Source organism: Mercenaria mercenaria, chromosome 2 (assembly GCF_021730395.1).
Source record: "Mercenaria mercenaria strain notata chromosome 2, MADL_Memer_1, whole genome shotgun sequence".
NCBI lineage: Eukaryota > Metazoa > Mollusca > Bivalvia > Venerida > Veneridae > Mercenaria > Mercenaria mercenaria.
Window position 1 is genome coordinate 114,535,712 of NC_069362.1, and position 27,116 is coordinate 114,562,827.

Consider the following 27,116-nt stretch of genomic DNA (forward strand, 5'->3'; position numbering starts at 1 on the left):
AACAAAGCAACTTCTAGACTCTTAAACCACTAAACAATGATAATGAAATCAATCAGAATTACTCGACATGGCAATGAGGACCATACATAAGTATATACAAACGGTTTACTGCGTGCAAGTATACACATTTTACACGAATGAAAGATGAAAGAAATCGCAAAAACATAGACAGACTAAACAGATACAAAATATACATAAAGAAGAGACACAACGGGGCATATAACATGTGTACAAGACAGTTTTTTTTTACTTTTATACAGCTGTATTCTCGATAGCCGACAGCTGACTTCAACGACTGCCTATTTCAAATACAGCGGCCGTTTTCGACAGTCTTTTTCTCTCGACCATGCCTATTTAACGGCTAATTTACTTTTTCAGGAATAACGTAGAACCCGGAAACTTTACACAAGTGTTCTGAAAGGACACATCTGTTAAACCAGATAATAAAAGTTTTCACAGGTTGTTCATAAATAAAACAATTTGCGCAAAGCTTTGGATTTTTGCTCGATTTTTTCAAACTGAAGAAATTGTAAGCAAATATCTCAAAACGTAACGATCGTTTTTGGCCCAGAAATTGTAAATGGAAGCCATGGTCATTCCTTGACAAAACTGTCAAGTTGATTTGCAAGAATTGGCTTCGTTTTAATAGAAATAAATGAAAAACTTTACCTACCGATTTACAGCTGGGTTACATTTCCAGCTGGGTTACATTTCCAGCGGGCGTCAGGATAGCCGGTTATCCAGTGTGATAACTATATCATTATATAATAAACGTAGATGCAAACAAAACATTATGAATAGTAAGTATGGGGCGCCGTTTTACTATTTAGTCACTATTAAGTGATATATTAAATTAATTTTATGACATTGTGATATCCTTCTTTCACTTTATGAAATCATAAAATGCAACTATTGTGTGGGAGGGAGGGAGGGAGGGATGTTCACTTCACATCGTAACAATTATATGTCATAAATATGGAGGCTTACCAGCTTTTGATGGTAGAAGAAGACATTAAGTGCTCTTCCGGACATTATTTCACAGGCCGGTCTCGAGGCAGAACCATCGACTTCTGTAAATAAAATCTGGAAAGTAGATCCCTCGGAAGCACCGAGAACAAAGCAAACAGTGAAAATTGCAGACTCGGTTTGATTGAGTCTGTTCATGAGCAGTAATGGAAAATGCAACACTGCCCACGCCCCCTAGCACCGGCTTAAGCAGTATTCAATCTTCTAATCTAAATGAGTTGAAATCAATGATCCCGAAGGACCAGAAAATATAACAACACTGAGATGAAGTCGGGCCGACTTTTGGATGGCTTCTCCACACGAAAGAACTCTACGCACGTGCGAGATTTTTAACCCTCGATGGTGAGAGGCGAAGTCAATCGAAGTCAACTTACCAGAAGGCCGCGGAGGCCCTTAAATACATTTATTGATTTTTTGAAACATAGTGTATTCAATGATTGCAAGACATTACTAAATATATTGTCTCGTATAATCTAAGAATATAATAAACTGAATCAATAGCTGATATGGATTATCTCAACAACATTCCTAATTGACCGGAATTTAATGATATTCAAAGTCATTTTCTTTCCATGTGTGAAAATACTTTTTTTATAATTCATTAAAACATTTAATAATATCTTGTGTTTGACTTCATGATATCTTAAAATCGATTGATGGATATCAATAGTTGATACTCACTAGTTTTATTGTACATTGTTTATTGTTAAATGATATCATAAAATCGGTTTTAAGATATAATAGTCTTTAATTCTGTTCAAGTTAAGGAAATCTGAAACTTTTTCAAGTGATATCAGAATATCATTTTGTTGATATCGAAAATAGAATAAAATAATATATCTGGTTGTAGATGTAGCTTGTAATATTCAGTTCGAGGGAAACTGTTTTGGCAGTTATTCTTTGCCGATCATATTCTGTCGTTCGAATAGACATATGTCTATTACATTTATTTCCTTTCCGTTCTCTAACAATACAATTTTTAAAAAATAAATTACATATATTTAAGGACTAAATATTATTGTTGTGCGTTTAGACTGATATAAACCATAATATGACTTCTGGCAAATCCATGAATCGCACTTGCGAATATTGGATAATTGACCGGAAGTCTCACTGTGGTTTAAACTCGTTTATAGGCTGATCACTACCAAATAGAATGTAAGCCTCCGCAGGTCTAGTCACAAGTAGTCCAAATATAAATAGTACTAATCTTTTTTTCCTTTCCTAGTGCATTTTCTCGGCAGCAACGTGCTTACTTTTACCCTACCGCGTTTCAGTATGTATCACTTTGCATTCTACTGAAATCGGCATGTTCTATCGCATGCTAGATAAAAATGGCGGCGTAAGAATTAAATGTCACGAAAAGAGAAATTGAAAGAAGCGAAAAGTAGTAAATTCAGCGGGTTGTATTTAACGAACTGTAGTTTTCTTATATAAAAGTTAACACCCCCTTTTCTTTTTGTTTTTCTAAAGTAGCGATCTAGTTCTTTATGGGAATATAAGTCTCTGAAAATCTGATATGCTAGAAAATGTCGAAAAACCGTTATGAAGTGAGTAGATTTTATATGAAATAAAGAACAGCTGGATTTAGTGGTGTTTAAGGACGGATTACACCAAACCGGAAGTGACTACTCAGTGTTACATGTGAAGTAGTCCAAAATGTAGTTCCATGCTATGGATGAAATCTGGTATAATGAGTGACATGAGGAGGTGACAGTTATATTATTGGCTTAGTTTAGTTGCTTATTGTATTGAGAAAAGATCTAGACCATTTTCATTGTGAATTTCCTGGAATAAAATTTGTTCTTTGCGGAAAATGTCTACCTACGCGTAATTGCTAAACGGCTGTTTTCATGAGGGCATTTTTAGAGGGTGATGTTTCTCAGAACAGATTATTTTTCTTATATACAACGTAACATGTCAATATTTTTCTATTTTTGATAAGAAGACATGTCAAACTAAATGACCATATATGATTTTCATATCATTGATAGCTCTAAAATGCTGAAAATGAGGTCTGAATATTTTATTGTAAATATGAAATAAAGAAGAAATTGAATTGCTTGAATGTAACCTATAAGAGTGGTGTAGTCGAAATAAGTCCCTAATAAACAGATTCTACTACCGTTATGGTGGCTGATTTCTGACATTTCGCGTTTTTGCCCCGCAACCCCGCCGAGCGAAAAAAACGAGAATTAACAAGTTGTGTTAAATTAATGTTTTAATGAAATCATAGAAAGTATATATGTTCACATATCGAAAACACTAGAATCAACGCGGGGCGCGGGGCGAAAACTCACTATTTAGCGGGAACGCGGAGCGAAAACACGATAACTAGCGGGATCGCAGGGCGAAATTTAGTGACTGGTTTGTCGGCGGTGCGGGGCGAAAATTAGCGCTGCTTAAACGTCAAGTTTTCGCACCGCAACCCCCCTTCCCCCCCCCCCCCCCCCCCCCCCCCCCCCCCCGACATATTAATTTACTAAATCTCGCCCCGCGACCCCTCTAAATAGCGATTTTTCGCCCCGCAACCCCGCCGAGCGAAAACACGAGTCTCAGAATAAACATGTTAAAATGGCGAGGGCGCTGGGCAAAAGCTCGCTATTTAGCGGTAGGGCGATAATTAGCGGAATCGCGGGGCGATATTCAGTAACTGGAATGTCGGTGCGCGGAGCGAAGCAGCGTTGATTATCGTGTTTTCGCCCCGCGCCCCGACAATCCAGTCTTTATAAATTAAACTCTATACAAAATCTTCAAACCTCAAGTTTTATTTTGACTTCATCATATTTTATGTAGTGTTGCATAAAAAACTTTATCTTAAGATTTTGTCAATAGTTAGATGTAGGTTTTAATCTAAGCAGTTTTGAAATTGCAAATAATCATTTTTTTGTTTTTTTTTAACGTTTTACAGTAAAGTACATTAACTAGGTAACTCTGGTTTTTTAATCATGTTATTGATGATACATTCACGTATGTAGTCGTACACTTTGATTTTGATACGACGAGACCAGTTTACATTGATCAAACATTTGAAAAATGAATAAAATCTATTCAAAATACAAACTTACCAACTGACTGTAAATATTTTTTGGTCATGACTTGACTGATTTTTTTCGTAACTTTTGTAAAGAGATATATGAGTTTAAAAATGTAAACTAAATTTTTAGCACCTCTCTAAATCCGTTATCAAATGGCCTCATTCGGCTTCAACGCAACGCAAGTATGAAGTACTCATATCTTATAACTCAGTTATTAATAGCTCATAATGCCCGCATGCATATCATAACATTGAAATAATGAATATCGGTATAACATGCTCCCTTTTTCTGCTTGTGTGTATAAAAGCACAAGGTCCTCTTTCAGTGGTGTCAACAGTTATGGATATTGTGTCATTTGGCATCGACATTTACGACTTTTTTGATGGATTATTCGAAGAAGAGGCGAAGTCCACTCCGGCACCTGTTGACTACAGCAGAATAATAGGAACAATTTCCAGTAGAATTGAGACATCTACGAAGACTTTAACTTTAAAGGTCGAACTACAAGCGCATCTCGCAGAGTTACGCAGCTGCGCGTATACTATCAGGGAACTGCTGGAGGAAATGGAAAATATAGCTAAAGCTAAGGACGAGAAAAATAGAAATGCATATAAAACACGATTTCATAATGAGTACGAAAGGCAAAAAAGCGAAGTGTACAAAATCAAAAGCTTGTTATCTTTCACTACAAAAGTGTCAGGGATTTCAAATACACTATTACAATTAGTAGCTGATGGATTTATTGTGGAATTACCAATTTGGAAGAGTTTAAAACATACTATATGACGTTAGTGTCAAATGCTGTTGCTTTGGATTTATTAAACGAAAAACTGGCTGTAAAGGATCTTTATAATGATACGCTGCAGCACTGGAAAGAGGCATTCGAAAGAATTATTGATGATTTTCAAAAGCAAATAAATCGGTGTAAAAGAAATTTTGAAACTTTGAGTATCAAAGATTTTGAAAATATTAATGATGCAAAAGAACTTTTTGACAATAATCAACTGAAATATCCCCATAAGATAAGCGATGTTCTCTTTTTGGGAGGAAGCTATTGCCTTAGAACTTTGAAAAACTACACCAAGATTCTTAAAAAGAAAGATGATAAAGGGACAACAATTGCAATATTTCCCGATGACGAAAACATAGCATCGTTTCCCGAGGAGCGCTTCGAACGAATACTTTCCAAGACTAGTTTCTTGAATTGTGTGAAGGACACTGAAATATTGATATCATTGTTTGATGTTTTGAGTTATGATCTAGTTATGTCTCTAATATATCCAGAGAAGCAAGAATCTGAGTTCCAAATACTTTTAGATACGAGTAAGTAGCCAATTGACATTACTGACTTGTGATTTGTTAGAACTAGAAGCAACTACATATATATCAATCTACTGTCATTCTGTCCACATGGCGTATAATATGTTTTCTAATGAGCAAAATATTTAGGAGTTCCGCCGCGAACTAAATAGCTTATCCCTAATTTGTTTTTCCAAATACGTACTTTTTTTTATTTTTCATCATTTCTTACAGACACGACTGCGAATGTATCTATGATACAGGACGGAAGTAGTACACCATATTGGACAATTGTGTACATAAAGAAGCAAAAATATGGCATCAGATCAACGCTTCATGATACCGATTATGATGTTGTCATGTATGAGAAACAAGTTGAAACGTATGGTTCACATGACTCAGCATTATACGTCGAAATAATCGTTCCATGTGCTGTAGTTGTTGTTGGAATAGTTGGGACAGCATTTTTTGCCTATAAGTGTTATAAGCGTAGACAAGCAAACGCCACACCTGCTCCTGAACCTCCAATCGAACGGAACATTGTTGTAAGATTTGGGAGAGCAGTTAAGAGTAAATTTTCAAAATAATTTATGTATCATAACTGTCACAATCTCATTGTGAGTGAACATCTATATACATGCGTACAGTTTATAAATAACAAATTATTATTGTATTCAGATGATTCTGCTAATTTAGTGTGTGGTAAATGTAAACTAGAAATTGAGCGTTTGTTAACCCAGGACCTTGAATGAGTGAGTAACTGGTTAATACACACCAAATTGTCATTAGGCACCTATAGGGAAAACAGAATCAATTTTATTTGGCTCAAAGCCCATATTAAGGAACGGTATGTTATAGTACTGTGATTATGCACACCGACTCTTTAAATGAGACTTACCGTCGTAGATGGGAAGTTGAAATTTGATCGACATTATTTTAATCGCAAAATTCATTAGTAGTCACACGAGAGAAGCTTCTAGCAAATTACCAACAACCAACACATCAGTCTTTAGAGATCTTCGCGTCAATTTTATGGTGCGAAGATAAAAGATTGATGAAGATCCAAAATATTCATTTAGTCAGGGCAGGGATGTGAGGGCGCGTGACTACTAAGGAATTTTGCGATTAATAGAATATCGATCAAATTTCAACTTCCCATCTACGGCGGTAAGTCTCATTTACTCTTCCCATTCTATTAATCGCTAAATCCCTTATGTAGCCCCACGAGACTTCAGAGTTGGATTTTCATCAACTAAAAAGAAGCAAGAAACTCAGATATCTTGTGTATATTTCTTACTATACATAAATCACACATAATAAGGTACATGTTTCTAAAGCTCAGGCCCGTAGCCAGAGGCTAATTTTAACCGAGGCAGTGTAGGGGGGTCCGGGGGCATGCTCCCCCGGAAATTTTTTTTTCTTTAGGTCGTCAATGGTGCATTCTGGAGGGTCCTGCGACTATGTTTTACTACTTTAAATTTGGTGTTTTTAATGTAGTTTTGTACTGATTTTTTACTTATGAGTATGCGGATCCATAATTCTAAATCTGATTAAGAATTATCAAATAGGCTGTAGATCTATATTACGGCTGTTACTGTAAAGTCATTCTGAATGGGTGTAATATATCATTTCCCTATGTTTTTGAACTTGAACTTTAATTGGTACCATTTGTATTCTTAATTGAAATACATGTACTTAATTACTTTTTTCATTGCATGCCAAATTTTAACCGAGGCAACTGCCTCACTTGCCTCAACGTAGCTACGGGCCTGAAGCTATCTATAATTTCTGTCAATAATATTGCTATTAAGCATTGTTGTATTTTTGAATAGTTATGCATTTAAAACATATCTCACAGTAACATTTATTTTTGTAACACATTTTGTACAGTCCTATTATCCTCTATCGTTTTATCATAGAACTTTGTAAAAGTGTTCGCATTTTTCTACCCTGCTGTCTTTATTATTGTTCCCAGTGGTACACCAGATAGTTTAGCTGCTGACGTTGATGCAGCTCTTGTGCTGTGAGTACCGAAATTATCAATCCCTGCCTTTGAAAGAATGTTTTTAACCCATCTTGAGATTGTTTGTTTTGAGACAGCCTTGTATGGTTTTTTGTGAACTAATCAAAAGTTTTGTTTCTTTTCCCCTTAAATATTTAGTCCTGTGTAAATATTCTTGGAAAATGTGTGCAATACACAGACTCCTATTCTCATCAAATTTTTTCAATCTAATAACTCCAAGATGATGACCCGGTTTTGATTGTTTGAGAGAGTGATTTGGACATATTATCAATTCATTTTCTGGAAATGCAATATCTTGTAATTCAATTAAAATGCAATGTTTGACATCTTTGAGTTGTTAATAACAGAAACAGTATACTAAGTTTACATGAAAGTTGAAGTAATGTGGTGTCCTCCATTTTCCCAATATAGGTTAGAACCATGTTCGCATCCCAAACTGACTGGTATTTCGGCAAGGATGGTCTTTCTTCAAAAATTCCTGTTAAATAGCGTTTAAGTAGATCTAATCGGTTTTCACTGAAGTCTTTATTACCACATAATGTTGTAAGATTATTTATTGCTGCCTTAGCACTCTGGAAAACACTAAATTTGCACTCCTTCTTATACAGAGTGACAAAAAAACGCTAATATGTGGTTGGCAGTTGGTTGAAAGGGATTAACATTTTTCCCGCAGAAAGTAAACCATCTTTGTATGTATGAGTCATATTGTTCTTTGGTTGATTTGTTTCATGATCGCATGATTGTTTTAACAGCATCTCTTGGTACTCCCTGCGCCGTGAAAAGTTCCTGGATAATTTGAAAACTCCGAGGTTCATCTTCCGCAGTGGATGTTTTCGCTTTGGTTTGTGTGAGAGAGACAGGATTGTGTGTGCCGCTGGGAGTTTGAAACAGGGACCGTTTATCAGATGTATCAGAGATGCCCACCAACTTTGTGCAGTCCGTATTGGACAGATGATCACTACCTCTGCGTGATCTTCTTCTATCTTCTGGAGTATTCTAGAAATGAGATTAAAGGGAGAAAAAATATAATATAACGTATCAGTCCATTGCAAAGAAAACGCATCAACTGCCAAACCATTACATCCGGTTTGTAAGAGACATACTCTTTTAGCTTGAAATTTTTACTTGAGGCAAATAAATCTACTGTCATGTCCGGATATTGATTCTGAATGTTTTCAAATGTTCTGTGATCTATAGACAATTCAGTGTTATCATTAAAGCTACTGGACAGTTCATCTGCTTCTTGGTTGCAGACACCTGGAACGTGTGCTGCTGACAGATAAAGTTTCCTACCAATACACTAAAGCCAAATTTCTCTAGCTAAATTGTTTAGCTCTTGTGTCCCCCCCCCCCCTCCAAACTTATTGATATATGAGCAACTGGTTTACTTCCCCGCCCCACTTTTTGAGGCATCAGAGTACAAAATCACTGATGGCGGTTGGCGGTCCATGTGACACCACTTTGCTACTTTGAAGCTAACTGGTAATTCTACTATCCACCATTGCAGCATTGTGTAATAAGATATTTTCATAAGAGCCTCAAAGTCACCCTTTTCAACTTCTCATCTTTCACCTTTTCTAATGGCTTGTAGAATAGTGGCGCATATTCTACGCCTGGGGCAGTAGCTACCATTTTACCAGTTACTTTTGAAAATTTTCTGATGCTAATTTTCTTTAAAGTCAAAAGATTTTTGCACAATTTTATCAATTCATTAATTCGAATTATTGTCAGTCTCACCGTCATTGTTTCTGAACTTAACAGAAAACCAAGGAATTGAATTTGCCTGCATGGAATAAACAATGATTTTTGCGGGTTCACAGTAAGACCTAATGAATCCATTAGTGCTACAGTATCGATTACATTGTCTTTACAGGTTTCATATGTTTCTCCCTGTAAACAAGAATCGTCAATATATGACGTGCTTATATGTCCCTTTGCTCTTAGTGACGCAAACACAGGTTTCATGTTTTTTGTAAAGACCCGTGGAGAAATTGATAATCCCATCACAAGAGCAGTAAACTGATATTTCACATTTTTATAAATAAATCTGAAATAGTTCCTTTCTTCATATCGGATAGAGATGGAATAAAAAGCATCAGTTAAATCGACCGATGCGAAAAATCAATTTTCCGCATGTTTTCTACTGCTGATTTTAGTGTCTCCATTTTAAAATGAATATTGTATGTCTGTGACCGCTGTCTATTGTTCTGTATTCTCTTGTATCGGGGGTTGTGTTGTCCGCGGCAGTTGTTGCCACACCCCCCCCCCCTCGCCACTTGCTTCCCTAAAATAAGGACGTGGTTTGTTATTTGTTGCTGTTAGGTGTGGGGCTTTGTCCGATACTGCCTTCCTTCAAGGTGTCTCCGAATAGTTTTGTAGCAGATATCTTCGATTTCTGTCATATGGTTTTATACATTGGGTGCACTTCTTGGACGATCTTCTCTTTTCTAGTCTTATTTGTGGCTGTTATATTAAATAAAATCATCTTAAATGTGTCTCCAACAAGCTCTCTGATAACATCTCTGTCTAGCGTTTTATTGGCCCTAATGTGGTCCAGTGATTTTAAAACTGGCACTAGGCAGTTTGATAGCTTGTGGATGGTCCTCTACTGTTTGGTGTCACTTAGTTTGGTGGTCGTTTAAGATAGCGCCACATAATTAGATCTATACCCGGCGTTTGTAGATTTTCAACATTTGCTGGCTTCTTGTGTTTCTCTAGCAGGTCTTTCAGACTTTTCTCGTCCGTTTCTGATCAAAGGGATTTATTTGCGATTTCCGCTATGCACTCTGAAAGGTTTTCCACTGTCTCTGTTTTTTCCTTGAAAACGTCATCCAAGTCTGCCAGCAAATCTTCATCGTCTTTATCATCTTGCTCGTCATCACTTTCCAACTTGTCTAATAAGGAGTCAACGTTCTCCTCTTTTTCCTTCTCCGACTATCTGCCCACGTCTCTGCCAGTACCACTATCATAAGTTCCTTCATCTGACGAAACTTCTTCTACATCAGAAAAATCCAGGTTAGGTTTCTGCTTTTTCGTTGCAGAACAATCAAGTCCCAGTGTTTTATCAGTGTCATTTACTGTGATCTCCGGTTTTCGTTTTAATTGCTCAACATCTTCCTGTAGATTGTTGACGTCCTCCGTAGCCGTCGTCAACTTTTTTGCTTGTTTTGTTAGCATCTGCAAAGTTGCTGTCATGTAAATCATAAGTTGTTCGCCCTTATCGACAAATTCTCCCTGCTTTTCCCCACTGGGACCCTCTTTATCATTTCGCGCATCTTCCTGTGCTAAAATCTGCGCATCCGTAACAGTTCTCGTACTTTCGTCTCCCCCGCTTGCCATATTTGGACTTCTGTAAACAACAACATACTATTAACAGTACGCAATAAAAGCCGCTATCTAGCGGTAGCGTATTTTATAAGTGATCTCATAATAGTTTGCGGGGATGAAACTTTATCAATGGCGTATGACAACACCCTCCCACGTGACTAATGATTGGTAGCTGTCGCCCGCTTTCTAGTGCGCGGTTTTGTGTATTGATCAACCACGTGTAATCCTCTTAACGATCGAGGTGAGAAATGTATAAATTTCCTGTACGTAGATAACGATAAAATGCAATTTGAGTTCAATTCATGTTAAAATGCTCAAATAGGCAGATATTTCAAGTAAAACGTTTTTAGTTGTAATTTTTTCTAGCGTAGCCCCAAGAACTATTAAATAAAATATACTTTATACTTCTTTGTGTAATCTTGTACAGAACGCATGTTTATTGGCAGCATTGGGGATATAATTTCAATCCTGTAGCTTTAACAAGCTAATTTTCTAATTTTTAATCTGAACTCAAAATCAAAGTTCCTTGACGGAAACTTAAACATATTTTTCGATCTCTTAACGAGAAAACCTCGTACGAAGTATTAGTCTCCGACTGAGGTTAAAATGCATGAATTCTTGCCTAAACGACTTATTAAAAATAATGGCTGCCGGAAAGTGTGCGTTCATACATATCTCCAAGTAGTTCAACAAACAAAGAGAATTCAATTAACGTCAACATTCTTCCAATTCCTGGAAAGCACTCTCACTAAAAATTAAAAATAAACATGTTTTACCGTTGTAAGAATAATTCCTGATGTTATTCTCCTTATTTCAATGCGTTAAAACAATTTCAATAAGACTTATTTCGATTTTTTAAGAACTCTAATATATTTCTGATATGTTTAGTTGCTGATAAGCCCGGAAGTGATGCGTTGGTTGTTGGTAATTTGCTAGGAGCTTCTCTCGTGGGGCTACATAAGGGATTTAGCGATTAATAGAATGTAATATTTGGGTGCTACATTAGATCAATATCTGAGTTATAAAACTTCTTATCATTGTACATTAAGAAAATGCTATTTATGTCCTTGATCCAATGTCACCTTAACCAGGCCTGCTCTGTATGGTACTATGGCATTTCTCAGTGTCTGAAGAACAGGCTCCGGGTTACTCAGAACAAGATCATTAGGTTTGTCCTTACATACCATTAATGCAGAGCACTTCTTACAGTTGGGCTGGTTACCTGTTGCAAGAAGCGTGGAGCAAATCACTCTAAATCATGTTTTTAAAATGCAGGTTCTGCTCCTTCTTACTCGAACCAGTTATGTACATAGTCATAATATCAGGTTTAATAAAGGGTCATGCTTCAGTATTCCTAACGTTAATTGATTTAATTGATTTGGTAAATAGTCATTATCCTACAATGGATGTTTTTGTGGAATTTGCCATGTGATGATAAGAATTCTGAAAATCATGCAACAGTTCAATGTTTCAGTTAAAAACCATCTTTTACATAGCTTGTAGTCATATTTTTTATTTATAGTGATTTTCTTTACTATGATACTTATTTTAAACTACTGATCAAGTTGCTGAAGTTACCACAATTACAACAAAGTTGTTGTGCCTTGCTAGGACATGTCATCATTCATCCAGGACCACAATGGAAATAAGAAGATGCACACTTCCCTTTTTGCGTCATCCTGTGTATAATATTGACTACATGTCCTGGTACATTTTGCAGTTATTGGTATTTTATGTTAGAAATGATTCTTAATTGTCTTAATATGTTTTAATTCTTAGTAATTGTATATGTGATACTTCAAATTCTTAATTTGTGTAGTACCATACCATGCATTTGATATACTGAAATAGATCAGTCAGTCAATCAAAAACATTAATAAGTTTCATATGGAAGGCATAAGTTTAGATTTTGCTGAAATATACACTTTTTTCAGGCCCCCCAAAAAGGGTGACCTCGTGTATTTTCAGAAAATTATATGTACATATAAATGGCATCATTTTTTTTATTATCATGTAAAGCATATAATCTAGGATAAACACATCAACAGTAGTAATCTATTCGTTTGTTGTCCACAGTTAATAGATGGGAAATAACTTGTGATTGTTTTCCAAAGTCTTTAAATAGCGGACAATATAACTGTCACATACATCATATACAAAGGATTAATTTTAGGCAACAAATGTTATTGTTAAACTACTTGCGATAATAGAAAGGCAAAAATACGAAAATTCGAAGTGCAAGACAAAATTGATAGGATATATAGGTTTTCTTTAATTAAACGGAGAAAAGTCTTACATATTCTTACTTCTTTTAAAATTCTGGTTATCCTTTTTACAACGATTATACATCGTTTATAATATAAGAAACTTTATGTTATAAAAAAGGGGGATAAGGATAAAAATAGGAGTTTAAACAAACGGTTCAATGTCAGTATGGAACATCATGCAATCTGAAGTGAATTTAATTATAAGACTCCGAAGTATACAAAAAGAAAAACAGAGAAAAAATCGGGAAGTGGGGTGCGTTATCAGGCGGATCAGATTTCTGTAAAAAAAACAACAAAAAAAAAAAAAAAAAAAACGAAAATAAATTAGTTCTGATTTGTCAATTTGTCATCAATGCCATATATTTGCTCCGTTTTCTGTAAAACTTCGATACCTTGTTTTCTTTATTTCTACTTTTTCTCTCTCTTTTTTTTGTATTGTATAACTCAGTCTGTAAAAGTACATTAAATTGCTTTTTTAACAGTTGTAAACTTGGACCTGAGTTCTTAAATATACAACGATATAATATTGTATTGGCCACGAGAATATAATTTACTTTATACTGAAACCATTTTAATTTTGAATCTTAAGTCGTTTTGAAATGAAGTTTATATGTGTATTTCCAGTTAAAGTTAGCATCTCAATGAAGTTCCTCATTTCATTTCATTTTTGAATTTGGAAAAATGTTTTGCCTTTATATAGGTTACTGACCGTCCCAAGGCGGTGCTCCTGTTTTCAACTGGTTTTCTGTCTGTCTTGTATTGTCTGTTGCGTATGTTTTCTTGTTGTAAGCGTTTTTTCCTCCTCCTCACTCCCATATCGCCCCTCTCCTTTCCCCTTGCATTTGCGCTCCTTTTTGCTTTCCCTCCGCCTTTCTTTGAGTTAGTTTTTTTCGTGGCTCCCCTTTAATTTGGCTGCCGGAATCCTAAGGCGGTACACGATTGTTTTTCCTGCTTGAATGTCTGTGTGGCGCTATTGTGGTTTACGTTGTAGTGTTACTGCAATAAAGGAACGTAGCATTTTCTTTGTGTATTCATCCTTGTTCTACTTTCCCCTTCATTCACCCCCACCCCCATTACCCTTTTTACCCCTTACCACTTCCTCCCCTTCTTCACTTGTCTGTTTTTCTATGTTAGTTAGTTGGGTGTGGTTGTGTGTTTATCTTTGGAAAATGAATGTCTGTGTTATTGTGGTTTATGTTGTACTGTAACTGTGATTAAGGAACGTAGCATTCCCTTTGTATATTCATCCTTGTTCTACTTTCCCCTTCAACTTCCTCCCCTACCCTCCATCCCCCTTTTTCACCCCTTTCAACTTCCCCCTCCACCTCTATCTATATATGGCATAAATTTATATGTACTTGTTAAATTTTCGAAGCAAACCGTCTGTAATATTTTTCCATTATAGCTATTTTTTGTTGTGGACCTACTTTGCAAATGTGTGGCTCTGAGGCTGTGTTTTGGTGCTCTGTGCTTCCGAGAAATCTATCCTTACCTATTATCTTTCATACTTTTAAACATTCCACAGAACAATAGGATTAAATTCAAACATAATAAATGCAGCGTTTGGTAGATAGAGTCATAGTATGTCTCTTGTACCTTTTTATTCTGGTGTCTAGTCTGAAAACAAATACACAGTAGGACAAATCGCAAGAGAATATATATGTCATTCCTTACAAAATCATCACACATTTTCCAAAAAGAAATTCCTATTTAGAAATTCATTTAATGTAAAGAGACGACATGATTTGTAGCAATTTCCGTATGATTGTTGTCATAAACGTTGTATAAACAAAGTCATTAATTGAAATATTTGCGTTTTCACGACGTCATTATGTTCATTAGTCATAAATGCGTTAATTCGGCAATACGGCAATACTGGAAAAGGGATTTCATAATAGTTTCTATCCATATCTTTAATTTTAAAATGTTATGAAAAAGTACTGTATGAATAAATTACACTTGAAAAAATTAATATCACAACGTGATAGGTGCACTGTACAAAATTCGTTCCCATTGTATGAGAGGCCAAAACAATAAACAGATTTTGTTCCGGGCCTTAGTATTGTTTTTGAACTTAATACACACATTAATACAATATTATGGAGTGTATTCGTCTGTCGGTCTGACTGCCAGCCTGAGCCTATTTATGTGTCTAACGTTTAGGGATGTTACCTATATTTCTGAAATATAAATCTGTCATGCTGTAGACAGAAATCAGTTACATGTGTATAGGGGTCGTCATGAAACCCGTGACACTTATGAAACAAGCCGCGGCTTATTTTCGTAAAGATTTGGTGGCTTATTAATGGAGACCAGCTTATTTTTGAGTCCGACGAACTATTAATATGAAAATAGATACCTTATCCAGGAAGTATAAACAGCTCTTTTTCGATGAAATTATACCTGTTTTTACAGGACAGATGTGTAACAAATGATTGTATGATTTTTCCTAATTTTTTCAAACGATTTCGTAGAAATCCAAAAATATATATTTTTAATGGAAACGGTGAAATATGATACAAATCCGAGAAGGCGTACTGACAACATATTTCAAATAAATATTGCATGATATATTATTGTGGATTGAAACAATAAATTTTATACTTGGGACTGCAGGTTATTCAATTCTCTTACTTGATTAATGGCTTTCAACATATTATTTCGATGTTAGCCTATGAAATGCATATTGACAATAAACTTCTTAGACATGACTACTGTAATAAAATGTTTACTTAACTTTAATATCGTTTTAAATTAAACAGTAATCTATAGACACTCGTGGGACAATCTGAAGGTATATTTGTACGCGATAGTGGTTACTTTCGCATAAAAAGCGTCTTTTGATATTTTTTCAGCTGTATTCGGTAGAATTATAATGGGTTTTATCTATAGAGTTTATATCTTTTATAGACAAAACGCATATTTGGAAAGCTTCTCTTCCCTCTTTGACTGTGATCTAATGAAACAGGTACAAGAATCTATGTCATACAGTTCTAACACCACAAGGGAACTAAGCTGCATTGAGTTGTTAATGGTGTTTTCTGTACTGTTTGGCACTGTCACTGTTTTCGATTTACAAACATAATAGTTTATAAATCCAAGAGCCATAAGTCTGGTCTAGCAGAGTGAAATCACAAGCAAAACCCAAAGTTCACAACATCACAAGTGGACTAAATATCCTATAACATTTCATGACTCTAGATCAAATAACTTTGAGACACATGCGACACAAAACGTTTAGGCCCTTTATGCGTATTTTAGACCAAACTAACGGTCATATTTCTGTTCTGTCTACTTTACCAATGGATTCATTTTTAAATGGCAACTTTGTACTATATGTGAAGGTCAACTTTACAAATTTACTATTTGTCAATAACATGACTTCTGTTAAACTCAGATGATTCCGAGAAGTTGTTGTAGCCATGACAAACTTATTCATTAACATTTTTAAGTTTGACAGAATGACGTTCAAACTTTGCAAGTAAATATGGCCAGATACAAGGCCGAAATTTTGACCAATTTTAACTCGAAATTTCACGATTGTAACTCAAAATTTAAAGTCAGTAAGTAACTTCGAAAGAGTTTGACAAACTGACGAGCTTATAAGTCAACATTTTCATTGCGAAATTTCAAGATACTTAATCAAAATGTCGGATTATTAAGTCGAATTTCGAAATTCTGGGCCAAAGAATAGTACGCCCATGACACAAATATTCTTCCATAGAATACATATATATATCAAATGTATGATTTATTTTAATGCGTGTTGCTGGTGTTGTTTGTAAAACTTCTCTTAAAAAGAACCGAGTATCTGAAATTAGGATTGATACATACACATCATCTGCTCTTCATTTGATTGAATTATCTGACGTGAAAATTATGTCGTGACCACGGGAATATAGATCATGACGATCAGGATGTCGAGATCATTATGTCGTGGACACAAGGAAGTAAAGAGAAAAGGTAACAATTTCAAATATCACGTTTATGCTTCCTCTGATTTTATCCAAAATAACCAAACTTGAAAAAACGACTCATGTAAATGATATATGGCATAGGACAGGCAAATACCATTAAAATGTATAGTAGCACCATAAATTGTTCAGTTCAACAATAACATAAATCAAGTCTGAAATGGAAACTACTTAACCATGATTTATTTTTAAGGTATCAAATTTTACAGCGGGGCATCTTTCCCCAATTTTTCTTCGATTTTCAATTGCACTTATTTCGCTCATGGATTAGCCAAAGAACACGCATAATCTAACTAAAGCTACAAAAACTATCGGCCGAACATGCTTTATCAAAGTAATGCAGTTTAATAAGAATAAAAATAAAGTAAACATCTCTTCGTGAATCCAGGTTTGCAAACTTCTTTGGTCCATTTTTTTTTCATTTTACAAAGTTTTGTTTGTGAACATGATATAATCCCCATGCTGTCATGAAAAAATATGTAGGGAAAAAGTACGTCGTTAAGGGTATTTAAATAACAACTACAAAACACGTCCTATCTTTATCTATTTTTAAATCATAACTCATACTTTAACGAGTTGTATACAAGAACTTTCATTCTACGGTTAGCATAAGTTATTTTCCATCGTATAAGCAAGCTTAAAAAGAAACAAGTACTAAATTGGAATCATAAAAAAATGAATTTATTTTATACAATTTTAGTATTCAGTATTTTAACAAGCACAACGGTTGGCGCTGGTCTGACGATTCTAAAGACGGCAGTGGAAGTGATATCGTTTGGATTAGATGTCTACTCCTTTTTTGACTCTATATTAGGAGATGATGAGACACAGAGTACCCCGGCACCTATAGATTATGACAGGATAATCAACAGAATCTCGGAGAGAATAGAAATGTCATCAGAATCCATTATTTTTAAAATAGAGCTGCAAGCGTATATCTCGGAGCTACGCGACGTTGCTCTTACTGTCGGGCAACTTCTTACAGAGATGGAGAACATCATCAAAGCTAAAAGTAAAGACACAAGAGAAGAGTTACAGAGACGATTTCGCAAAAATTTTGAGAGGTATGAAATTGAAATATACAGAGTAAAAAGCCTATTAACTTTCAAAATTGAGGTGTCGGAGATTTCCAGTTCATTGCTGTCACTTATTGCGAATGAATTTGAATGCGGGATGACCAGTTTAGAAGAGTTTCAAAATTATTATATGACACTGGTTTCGGATGTAGTAGCACTGGCTCTATTAAATGAGAAGCTTTCAGACAATAGTCTGTATAATTTAACCATCGTATCTTGGCAAACGACAATAAAATCTCTGTTTGATGACATGGAAAAACAGAAAGAGGAATGTAAAGGTAATTTCTTTGAACTGATAACGAAAGACCTCATCCGCATCAATGATCCCTCGGACCTTTTTGAAAATAATCAAAATAAATACCCATACCAGGAAACCGACGTCTTGTATCTCGGTGGCAGTTATTGTTTGTGGAGTCTAAAAGCTTATGAAAAACTATTGAACAAATCGAAAGACCATACTATGACTTTAGTTTTTATAAACGACGAGGAAAATGTGCTATCCGACACCTCAGAGCTTCAGAAAATTGTGCCAAAGGCAAAATATGAGAACTGTTTAGACGACATCGGCAATATCTTATCTCACTTTGATGTTTTACACAAAGATCTAATCTTTTGGCTGATGTACCCTCAAAGCCAGGCCACCAAATTCAAGATTTTGCTCGATCAAAGTAAGTTGTTAAGTTTGTTTACAAACAATAATATTAAGTGTGTTACAATTAATAAATAAGTAATATACACAGGACCAATATATTTGATTATTTTACCAAAAATGATAAAAATTCCAAGGTTTGCAAAGAAACCATCAAAATGTCAATGACAACTAACTGACATTTTGAACTTCCGTTTTCCGTCTAAACATCTGTGTATTTGTGTAAAGACTACAATCAATTGAATATTAAGGTTACTACACATTGATGCCACAAGTTAAGGTACTGTTCTTGTTTGGTCTTACACATTGTTGGAACAAACAGTCATGGTAACAAAAACATGAGTTGCATGCAAGATCTAGACTCGTAGATCAAAGCTCAGGGTCAGTCTGGGATGTTTACTTCATGTAGCTCGGGATGGGTAGTGTGCAAAACGGATTTTATTTGTTGCTTGTGATTTGTGCAAAATTTCTGTATAATAAATGTTTTACACCTGAGATTTCTAGGAAAGTGAAGTGATTTGCTATCAGGCTTTTCTCCAAGATTTGCAATAGACTTCTTAAGATTTGTCTGGGTATTTGCATACATATACCTTTTTGGACTGGCTATGCTTTAAAACACTTCTTCATAAGCACGCTCTTGTTTCTCTTTTTCTATCTATTACATACTAGTATATTTTTATCATTTATTCCTCTTTTATGACATACATTACAAACATGTACAACACTTACTTTTGTACAATTCTACAGATCTATCAGATTATAACGAAACAGAAATGATATTTTTGAAATATAAAATGTTTGTAATTAGTTCCAATTCAGTTCTGTTTATAAAATTGTTTTGTATGTCAAAATGTGTACCCACTTAGAATGATAAGACGCTAAAAGTGAGAAAAAAATAACAAAAAGATAAAAGGAGAGAAAGAAAAAATAGAGTATACCCATTTGCGCTCATGATTACTTTTATGTAGTTTTTTCCAGTATTTTTGCCTGTGTTTCTGTGCTGTCTATTACATAATTTAGCAGTACCTGAATGTATTTAGTTAAGCAAATCTTACTGCATATTTTAAGTGAAAAAATAACAAAGTGGTAACAAAGTACACTTATATCGAATGAATGATATAACTGCTTACTTATAAGATGATGTAAATGGTTTGAAACTCAATAGTGGTAAAGCAAATTAGCGAATATGAATAATTTTGTTTTGGTGGCCATCTTTTATTTTTCAAACATTTGTAACCAGATCGAGTCAAATCAATAGCAGTTTCTGAAACTGGAGACCATGACAAACATTTTAGTTTATAAAATTTTACGTAGACGAGTTCAATGTCCTAAATCTCTACAGATTTGCGGTACTAATTACCGTCCATGCAATTTATATTATGTCGGTTTGTGCAGTTTATTATTCAAATTCTAGTGAATGAGAGCTATTATCATTCATAACTCTTTTAATTGGATTTTAAATTCTTTCAAGAATACACCATTACGTATAAGGTCGATTTTATTAAGATTTTATATCATTAATGTAATTGTAGATAGGCAGCTTGCAAATCAAGTGGTGTTTTGATATCAAAGATCAATTCTATGTCAATAGTTAAATTAAATGTAAAGGGTTTTAAAACGCATTTTTTGGTATTAAAACTTGAATCTATTTATCAATACACCATCTCACTGTGTGAAAGAAACGTCGAAACAGATATATTTTAGTACATACTTTTTATTTATTTTAGATTCAACTGCGAGTACAATAACCACTGAATCAGACAGCACCAAATACACGACAGTTGTTTACCTACGAACGCAGGACCTCAATACCAACTCAGCCCTCACCCCTAGTGATTTTGATGTAAAACTTTACGAAAAGGTTGATGCAGTTGATGAATCGTCTGGTCTAAAGGCATGGAAGCTGGGCGTTATAATTGTTGGTTCAGTTGCTTTTGTTGTCTCAAATGTTTTAATAGTAGTATTGTGGTACAATCGTAAACGTTCCCGGTTGGAAAACGGAATGAGAGTTATATATATAGATGATCTATGAGACCAAAACAAACAAGAAGATCGAGGAATTTAAATTTTAAATCCATACTTTATGTTTATGTGATACGGACATGCGCCATATGGGAAAATTAGACTCATCGATTTTTCGCACAAGTGAAAATATTTTATACAGCGCAAAGAAGGAGCCCTTTACTTTATCAAATTTATGGGAAAATATTATAGGTATTTCAGCTTTGCAAACGATGTTATAATATTCAATGCATTGTCTTTCTTATGAATATTTTATTTCCAAAATCAATTTAATAGAAAATGGTCTTTCCTGCGTATACTTTATGTCTGTCTATCTACAATTAGATATATAGTAAAATATGGAAAATTTGCTGAAATTTCTTCTGTTTAACAATGAATAACTATATTCCTATTTGCTCTTGAAGACCTTTGCAAACGACTTAGTAATCTATATTCATTTAGCTATTGTTTTATATTAACTTCAGTTTTCTAGGAGAAGAAGAAGAAAATGGTCTTTTTTAAGCATTTTGCAGGTAAGTATAGTTTTTATTTCGTTGTCGGAGAGACTCGAACATTCTCGTATATTTCCGTCAATTCTTACGGAATTTAAGCTCCTGTACGGTAAAAACTGATTTCTTCTCACCGGCTAAACTGCACACATGTATGAATTAATAAATAAGTGGACGTTCCATAATGATTTTGTTTACAGCCAATAGTCGATTTTAAACAGCTTAACGATCGAAATTTACTATTTTGAAAAGAAGAATTTTGAGTTTGCATAGAAACTGGATCTTGTTCGAAGCTCGAAAATGAAATGTTCAGTGTTTTATTCGAGCCAGCATTGAGTCTGTTGAAAATGGAAATCTTAAGGAACTGATTTCGAGCTTGAATTAAATTTCGGGAGTGTAAGAAGAAAAAAAGACTCAAAAGTTTCAAAACGTTGAAATTTGAGGCGGCATATTTTGGGCAATTTAGAAAATTTTTCTTTCACACTAAATGGTGAACCAATAGAAACAGTGAACGAATATAAGTATTTAGGTATATTATTTTCATTTTCGGGCAGTTTTCTTAAAGCTAAAAAACAATTAGCTGCACAAGCAAATAAAGCCATGCATATTCTTTATAAAAGGATTTATAATTTAGACCTTCCTATAGATATTCAACTGAAACTTTTCGATCAAACAGTTCAACCAATTTTGACTTACAACTGTGAATCGTGGGGCTTTGATAATAATGATATAATAGAGAAAGTACATGCTGATTTCTTACGAAAAATAACAAAATCAAAGAAAAGTACGCCTATTTATATGCTGTATGGGGAATTAGGTCGCTACCCATTAGATATTGTAATCAAAGTTAGAATTGTTAGATATTGGGCCAAAGTATTAAGTAGCAGCAGTTCAAAATTGAATAGAATCTGCTATGAAAATAAATTTTTTTATGCTTTATTCAACCTCAAGTAATAAATGGCTAGATTGTGTCAAGAATATTCTAGATTCTACAGGAAACACTTTTATTTGGATTAATCAAAGTTTACTAGATTTACGTAATTTACATACTACAATTAAAAGAATACTATTGGACCAGTTTTTCCAAGATTGGAATAATAAGATAAGTATTTCGTCGAAGGGCAAAAACTACAGACTTTACAAAATAAATGCAAATTTTGAAAAATATCTGTCTAAACTCCCGGAAAGCTTAAGAATTTCATTGTTTCATTTTAGGACGGGAAACCATAGGTTACCTGTCGATGTAGGGAGGTGGACCCAGTCATTTGTTCCTCTTGAGAACAGAAAATGCAGGTTGTGCCCCCTTAACGACATAGTCGACGAGTACCACTTTATGCTAGTCTGCCCCTTTTTCTCCCAATTCAGGAAGGTTTATATACCAAGACGTTTTTATTCAAGGCCAAATACACTATTATTTAAAGAATTGTTAAACGCGGACTCGATTAAAATCCTAAAACATATTGCTAAGTTTGTTAAAATCATACTTAACCACTTCAGACGAAACTAATAATATGTCGTTAACATACAAAAGATATATAGAAAAAGTTGTTACTCACGACTGCAAAATAAGCCCGTCAAACCGACAAGATATGTCACATTTTAATTCAATGCCTAATGCTATTTTCCATTCATTAAATTTCAAGCCGAATGACTCTGACGGTCAGTTTTCCCACGCTACTTACTAATTATAGTATATTTGCAAAATTTGCACGAGGAAAGCAAGCGACTCTTTATTGTATGACCTGATAACCAGATAAAGTTAACTCATACGTTTAAAACTTTGTTGATTTCATAGCACAAGTTCACTATATTTTTTACCATTTTTGATACATCGCGATTTTGTGAACATTTATAAGATTTCTCACTTATATGGAAGTATAACATTGTCCCCCATGTAGATTACCAGATGATTGTATTTACTTGATCCTTTTCTGTCATGTTGTTCCTTAGTATATGAGCCTGACAGTAATAAACGTAAATGTTGTTGTTGTTGTTGTAGTAGTAAAAGTTTGAGGATAGCGGTGGTCTAGTGGATAATGTGTAGGCCGCTCAACCCAGGGGTCGTGGATTCGAGTCCCATTGTCTTCTCATATGACATCAGTACTAGTTTTTTCCAGGAAGTTAATTCGAGACTGGTTACAATAAGCTTGTAGATTTCCTCACAATCGAGCTAAAACAACTAAGTATAAACTAAACTAAATATTTTGAGCTAGCATGAATTTCTAGTCAATCGGCATGTTTTAAAAAGTTAATTTTTGAACTTTAAACTGGCTCCTAATTCAATACCTGCTCGATATTCAGATTAAAAATTTGACTTTGATTTTCGAACTTGTTCGATATTCAGTTTCGCAAATAAGATTAATGCAAGATCGAAATCCAGCTGTTTCAAATTAGATCCCAGTTTCAAATTCGATTGCTTTGAAAATTCGAGCAGGCTTGAAATATAATACCGGGAATAAGCTTTTTAAAAACTTGAATTCTTGTACGATTTTTAATCTTTGAATTATGATCTTGAGCAGATAGCAGATCGCAGTTTCAGTATTATATTGAAATTCAGCTTTTCAAAATTTGAAGTACGATTTTCGAGCTGGCTCGACACGAACTGCTTGCTCGATATCATGCTTTAAAAAATCACGACAATAATAAATGTGCAGTTATTTGGTTACACAAAAACTGTTTAAAACCTTTATTTCATAATCATGATCATCAAAAAAAGAATTATAGAAGCGAGTTTCCATCTGATTGTAAGATATTAGAAATTATTTTGGCAAAGCGATTGTTCGGTTTTATAATTATGTCAATTTATTTATTTCTTTCAGTCTCTTCCATTTACAAACTTCAAATATATACAAATAAATAAACATCACAGCATTAAAAACACATGTAAATGGCCATTCAATTTTAGAATTATAAGAGACATACCCGTATAAAATAGTAAAAATAACGATACATACATTAAAAGTAACCAGATTACTAAAGAAACATTAACTTTTCTAGTTTACTTCAATAACTTAATAAATGTTTTGAGATGAGTATAACTATGAGAATATATCATTTAAAAAGACCACGTAAAGCTTAAAATCTGTCATTTCCTACAGAAATCAATGGGACTCGGGATCAAAATTAGTTACTCATTTCAAACGCTTAGGGAAGCAAGGTGATCATAATTTATTTTATTAAAAAACATATTGAAATAAAATGTAAATATTGCAGATTACTTCAATAACTAAATAAATATTGTCAGACAATACTTTTGATGTCATTTGACGTGTTAAAGATTTCCCCTTCTATAAGTAAGTAAATAAGTAAGTAAATTGTTTATTATAGTGACTTGTGTATACATAAATTCCGAATACATAATACAAATACATCAAAAGACACCCGGCCCATCGGACCTATAAGTCACCTTATTACAACATTTAACATAAGTTGTGAACAATACAAAGAGAAACATGAATGAGATCGAATGTACAGCTCTATATATAAATTGAACACTGATAAAAATGGATAAAAACATATTACATGTAGTGTGTATTAATAATTGCAAAGTATCTTATATTTACTTATCATAAAGCAAGCTTCTTCTTAACATATATGCTCTAACTAGAAACTATATAACTTTATTCTGATAATTATTCATAAGGAAGACTAGTTTTTCACTGTCTGTCATGTTGATATATACATCATTCAACATACTACACAATGGCATAATGATATTTCCAGGGTATCAGGCCTGTCAGGAAGAGGTAGAAACAAGCTTAGATCTTATAAGTTATTTAAGGACACATATCAGGTTGAACATTATTGTAAGCTACACATGTCTTACCCACATAGATCAGCACTGGCCAAATTCAGATGTGGCGTCGCTCCATTAAGGCTAGAAACGGGCCGCTATGAAAACATACCAGAACACGAAACACTATGTCCGTTATGTAATAATGGGGTAGAAAATGAAATGCACGTGCTCTTGGAGTGTCCCATTTATGAGTTCGATAGATCTATTTTAACTAGTAAAGCTGTTGCTGTAAACAGTAATTACTGTACTATGAGCAATACAGAAAAATTTCAGTTTCTATTTACACACCCAGATATGATTAGAATATTAGCAAAAACCTGTTGTAATATCATTAAAGTTAGAAGTCATACATTGTTCTCTAAAAATGCAAATATTTAATACAATCTATAAATAAATGTATGTAAATAACAGGGATATAGTTTTTAGAAAAGAAGTAGTATTTTTAACATGATCGTAAATATTTTAAATAACTGGAAATGTTGTAGCTCTAGTTATACAGTTAGGTTGCACAGTCTCATGTAGCTTAAGAAAGTTGCCATGTATTCTTAAGAGCTGTTATGTCTTAATTATGCACGGTAATATATGTAAAAACACGGAAGAGACTGTAATAAAGAATTTTATGTTTATACGGGAGGCTGGTATTAATCAGTTTATAACTGATCTGATCTGTTATAGTAATTGATTTCTTAAACCATTTTTTTACCAGTTACACATTAGTGTTGTTTTGGCTTTTCAGTTTCTTAAGGAATTGTTTCTTTTTATGGCAGATTTTAGGCATTAAAAGGCCCAGATTAATGCCAGCTTCACGGTTTTTTACATACATTTTTTTAAATATATATCTTAATACATTGTAATAATAAGTTATAGTGTGTAGTATATATAGTAGCTATTTCAGTCTCCTATAATTTTCTAATAGAATGGTTTTGCATATGATTTTATGTTCCTATTAATTGTAAGTGTGAATTGTATTTTAAAATGAGAGGTAAATAGAGTATATATGTGTGCATTAAATTTTAATCATGTACTTGCTCGGTCACTTACTTAACATACGTACATTCATGTAATCACACAGTCTCTTAACACCCATACATGTATTATATACTCACTTGGTCACTTACTCAACATCCGTATACTCACTCAGTCACTTACTCAACATAGGTACTTTCACGCACTCACTTGGTCAGTTACTCAACATTCGTACATTCATGCACTCACTCAACATCTGTACATGTATTATGCACTTACGAGGACGCTTACTCAACACTGTACATTCATGCATCCATTTGGTCGCTTACTCAGCGGCCGTACATTTATGTACTCACTTGACAAGTTATTCAGCATCCATACATTCATGTACTCACTCAACATTTGTACATTCACTATGTACTTATTTGGTCACTCACTCCACATCTGTACATTCACTATGTATTTATTTGGTCACTAACTCAACATCCGTACACTCATGCACTCACTTGGTCACTTCTAAACATCCATACATGCACGTAGCCACTCGGTCAGTTACTCGGCATTCATGTACACACGCAACACCTGTGCCTGTATCCATGTACTCACTCACTCAGTTTCTCATCATTCGTGCATTCATGTACTCAACACCCGTACATATAGTATGTACTTACTCGGTCACTTATTCAACATCTGTACACTCCTGTTCCCACTCGGTCACTTACTTAATTGTCGTACATTCATGTATTTAATCGGTCATTTACTCACCTTCGTGCATTCATGTACACACTCAACATCAGTACATGCATTATGTACTCTCTTAACTTGCTCATTTGATTTGCAACTCTCAGCTTCTAGATAGTTTCACCTTGAACAGAGATTTTATTCATATATTATATTATAAAAGCACATTTGTATATGTATATTGTCTCTTGTAGTTCTAGTTAGAACGGTCATTTACAATACAATTGTTTTATGCTGTATGTAAATTTAAATGTTTGTAAATGAATGAGACGTAAATAAACTATAAAACTAAACTTCGAAATAATGTCATTAAATATCACTGTTCTTGCATTGTTATACACAGGACAAACAATTAAAAAATGAGTTTCGTCTTCAATTAATCCCGTTTGACATATTGCACAAAGTCTTTGGTCTGGAGATTCCT

At 34.2% G+C, this 27,116-nt stretch overlaps 3 protein-coding genes across 3 annotated transcripts in view; 2 read left to right on the forward strand and 1 right to left on the reverse strand.

Moving 5' to 3' along the window:
- Positions 1-27,116, reverse strand: part of LOC123565002 (40S ribosomal protein S24-like) — a 146,029-nt gene that overhangs the window by 31,547 nt on the left and 87,366 nt on the right. The gene's annotated exons all lie outside the window — the stretch shown is intronic.
- Positions 4,320-9,621, forward strand: LOC128555375 (uncharacterized). The gene is made up of 2 exons (XM_053537602.1): positions 4,320-5,387; positions 5,598-9,621. Exons 1-2 carry the CDS (start codon positions 4,847-4,849, stop codon positions 5,948-5,950), a joined length of 894 nt encoding a protein of 297 aa, XP_053393577.1. The 5' UTR covers positions 4,320-4,846; the 3' UTR covers positions 5,951-9,621.
- Positions 17,529-23,173, forward strand: LOC123562998 (uncharacterized). The gene is made up of 2 exons (XM_045355566.2): positions 17,529-18,698; positions 20,407-23,173. The coding sequence occupies exons 1-2, from the start codon at positions 17,630-17,632 to the stop codon at positions 20,709-20,711; spliced, it is 1,374 nt and encodes a 457-aa protein (XP_045211501.2). The 5' UTR covers positions 17,529-17,629; the 3' UTR covers positions 20,712-23,173.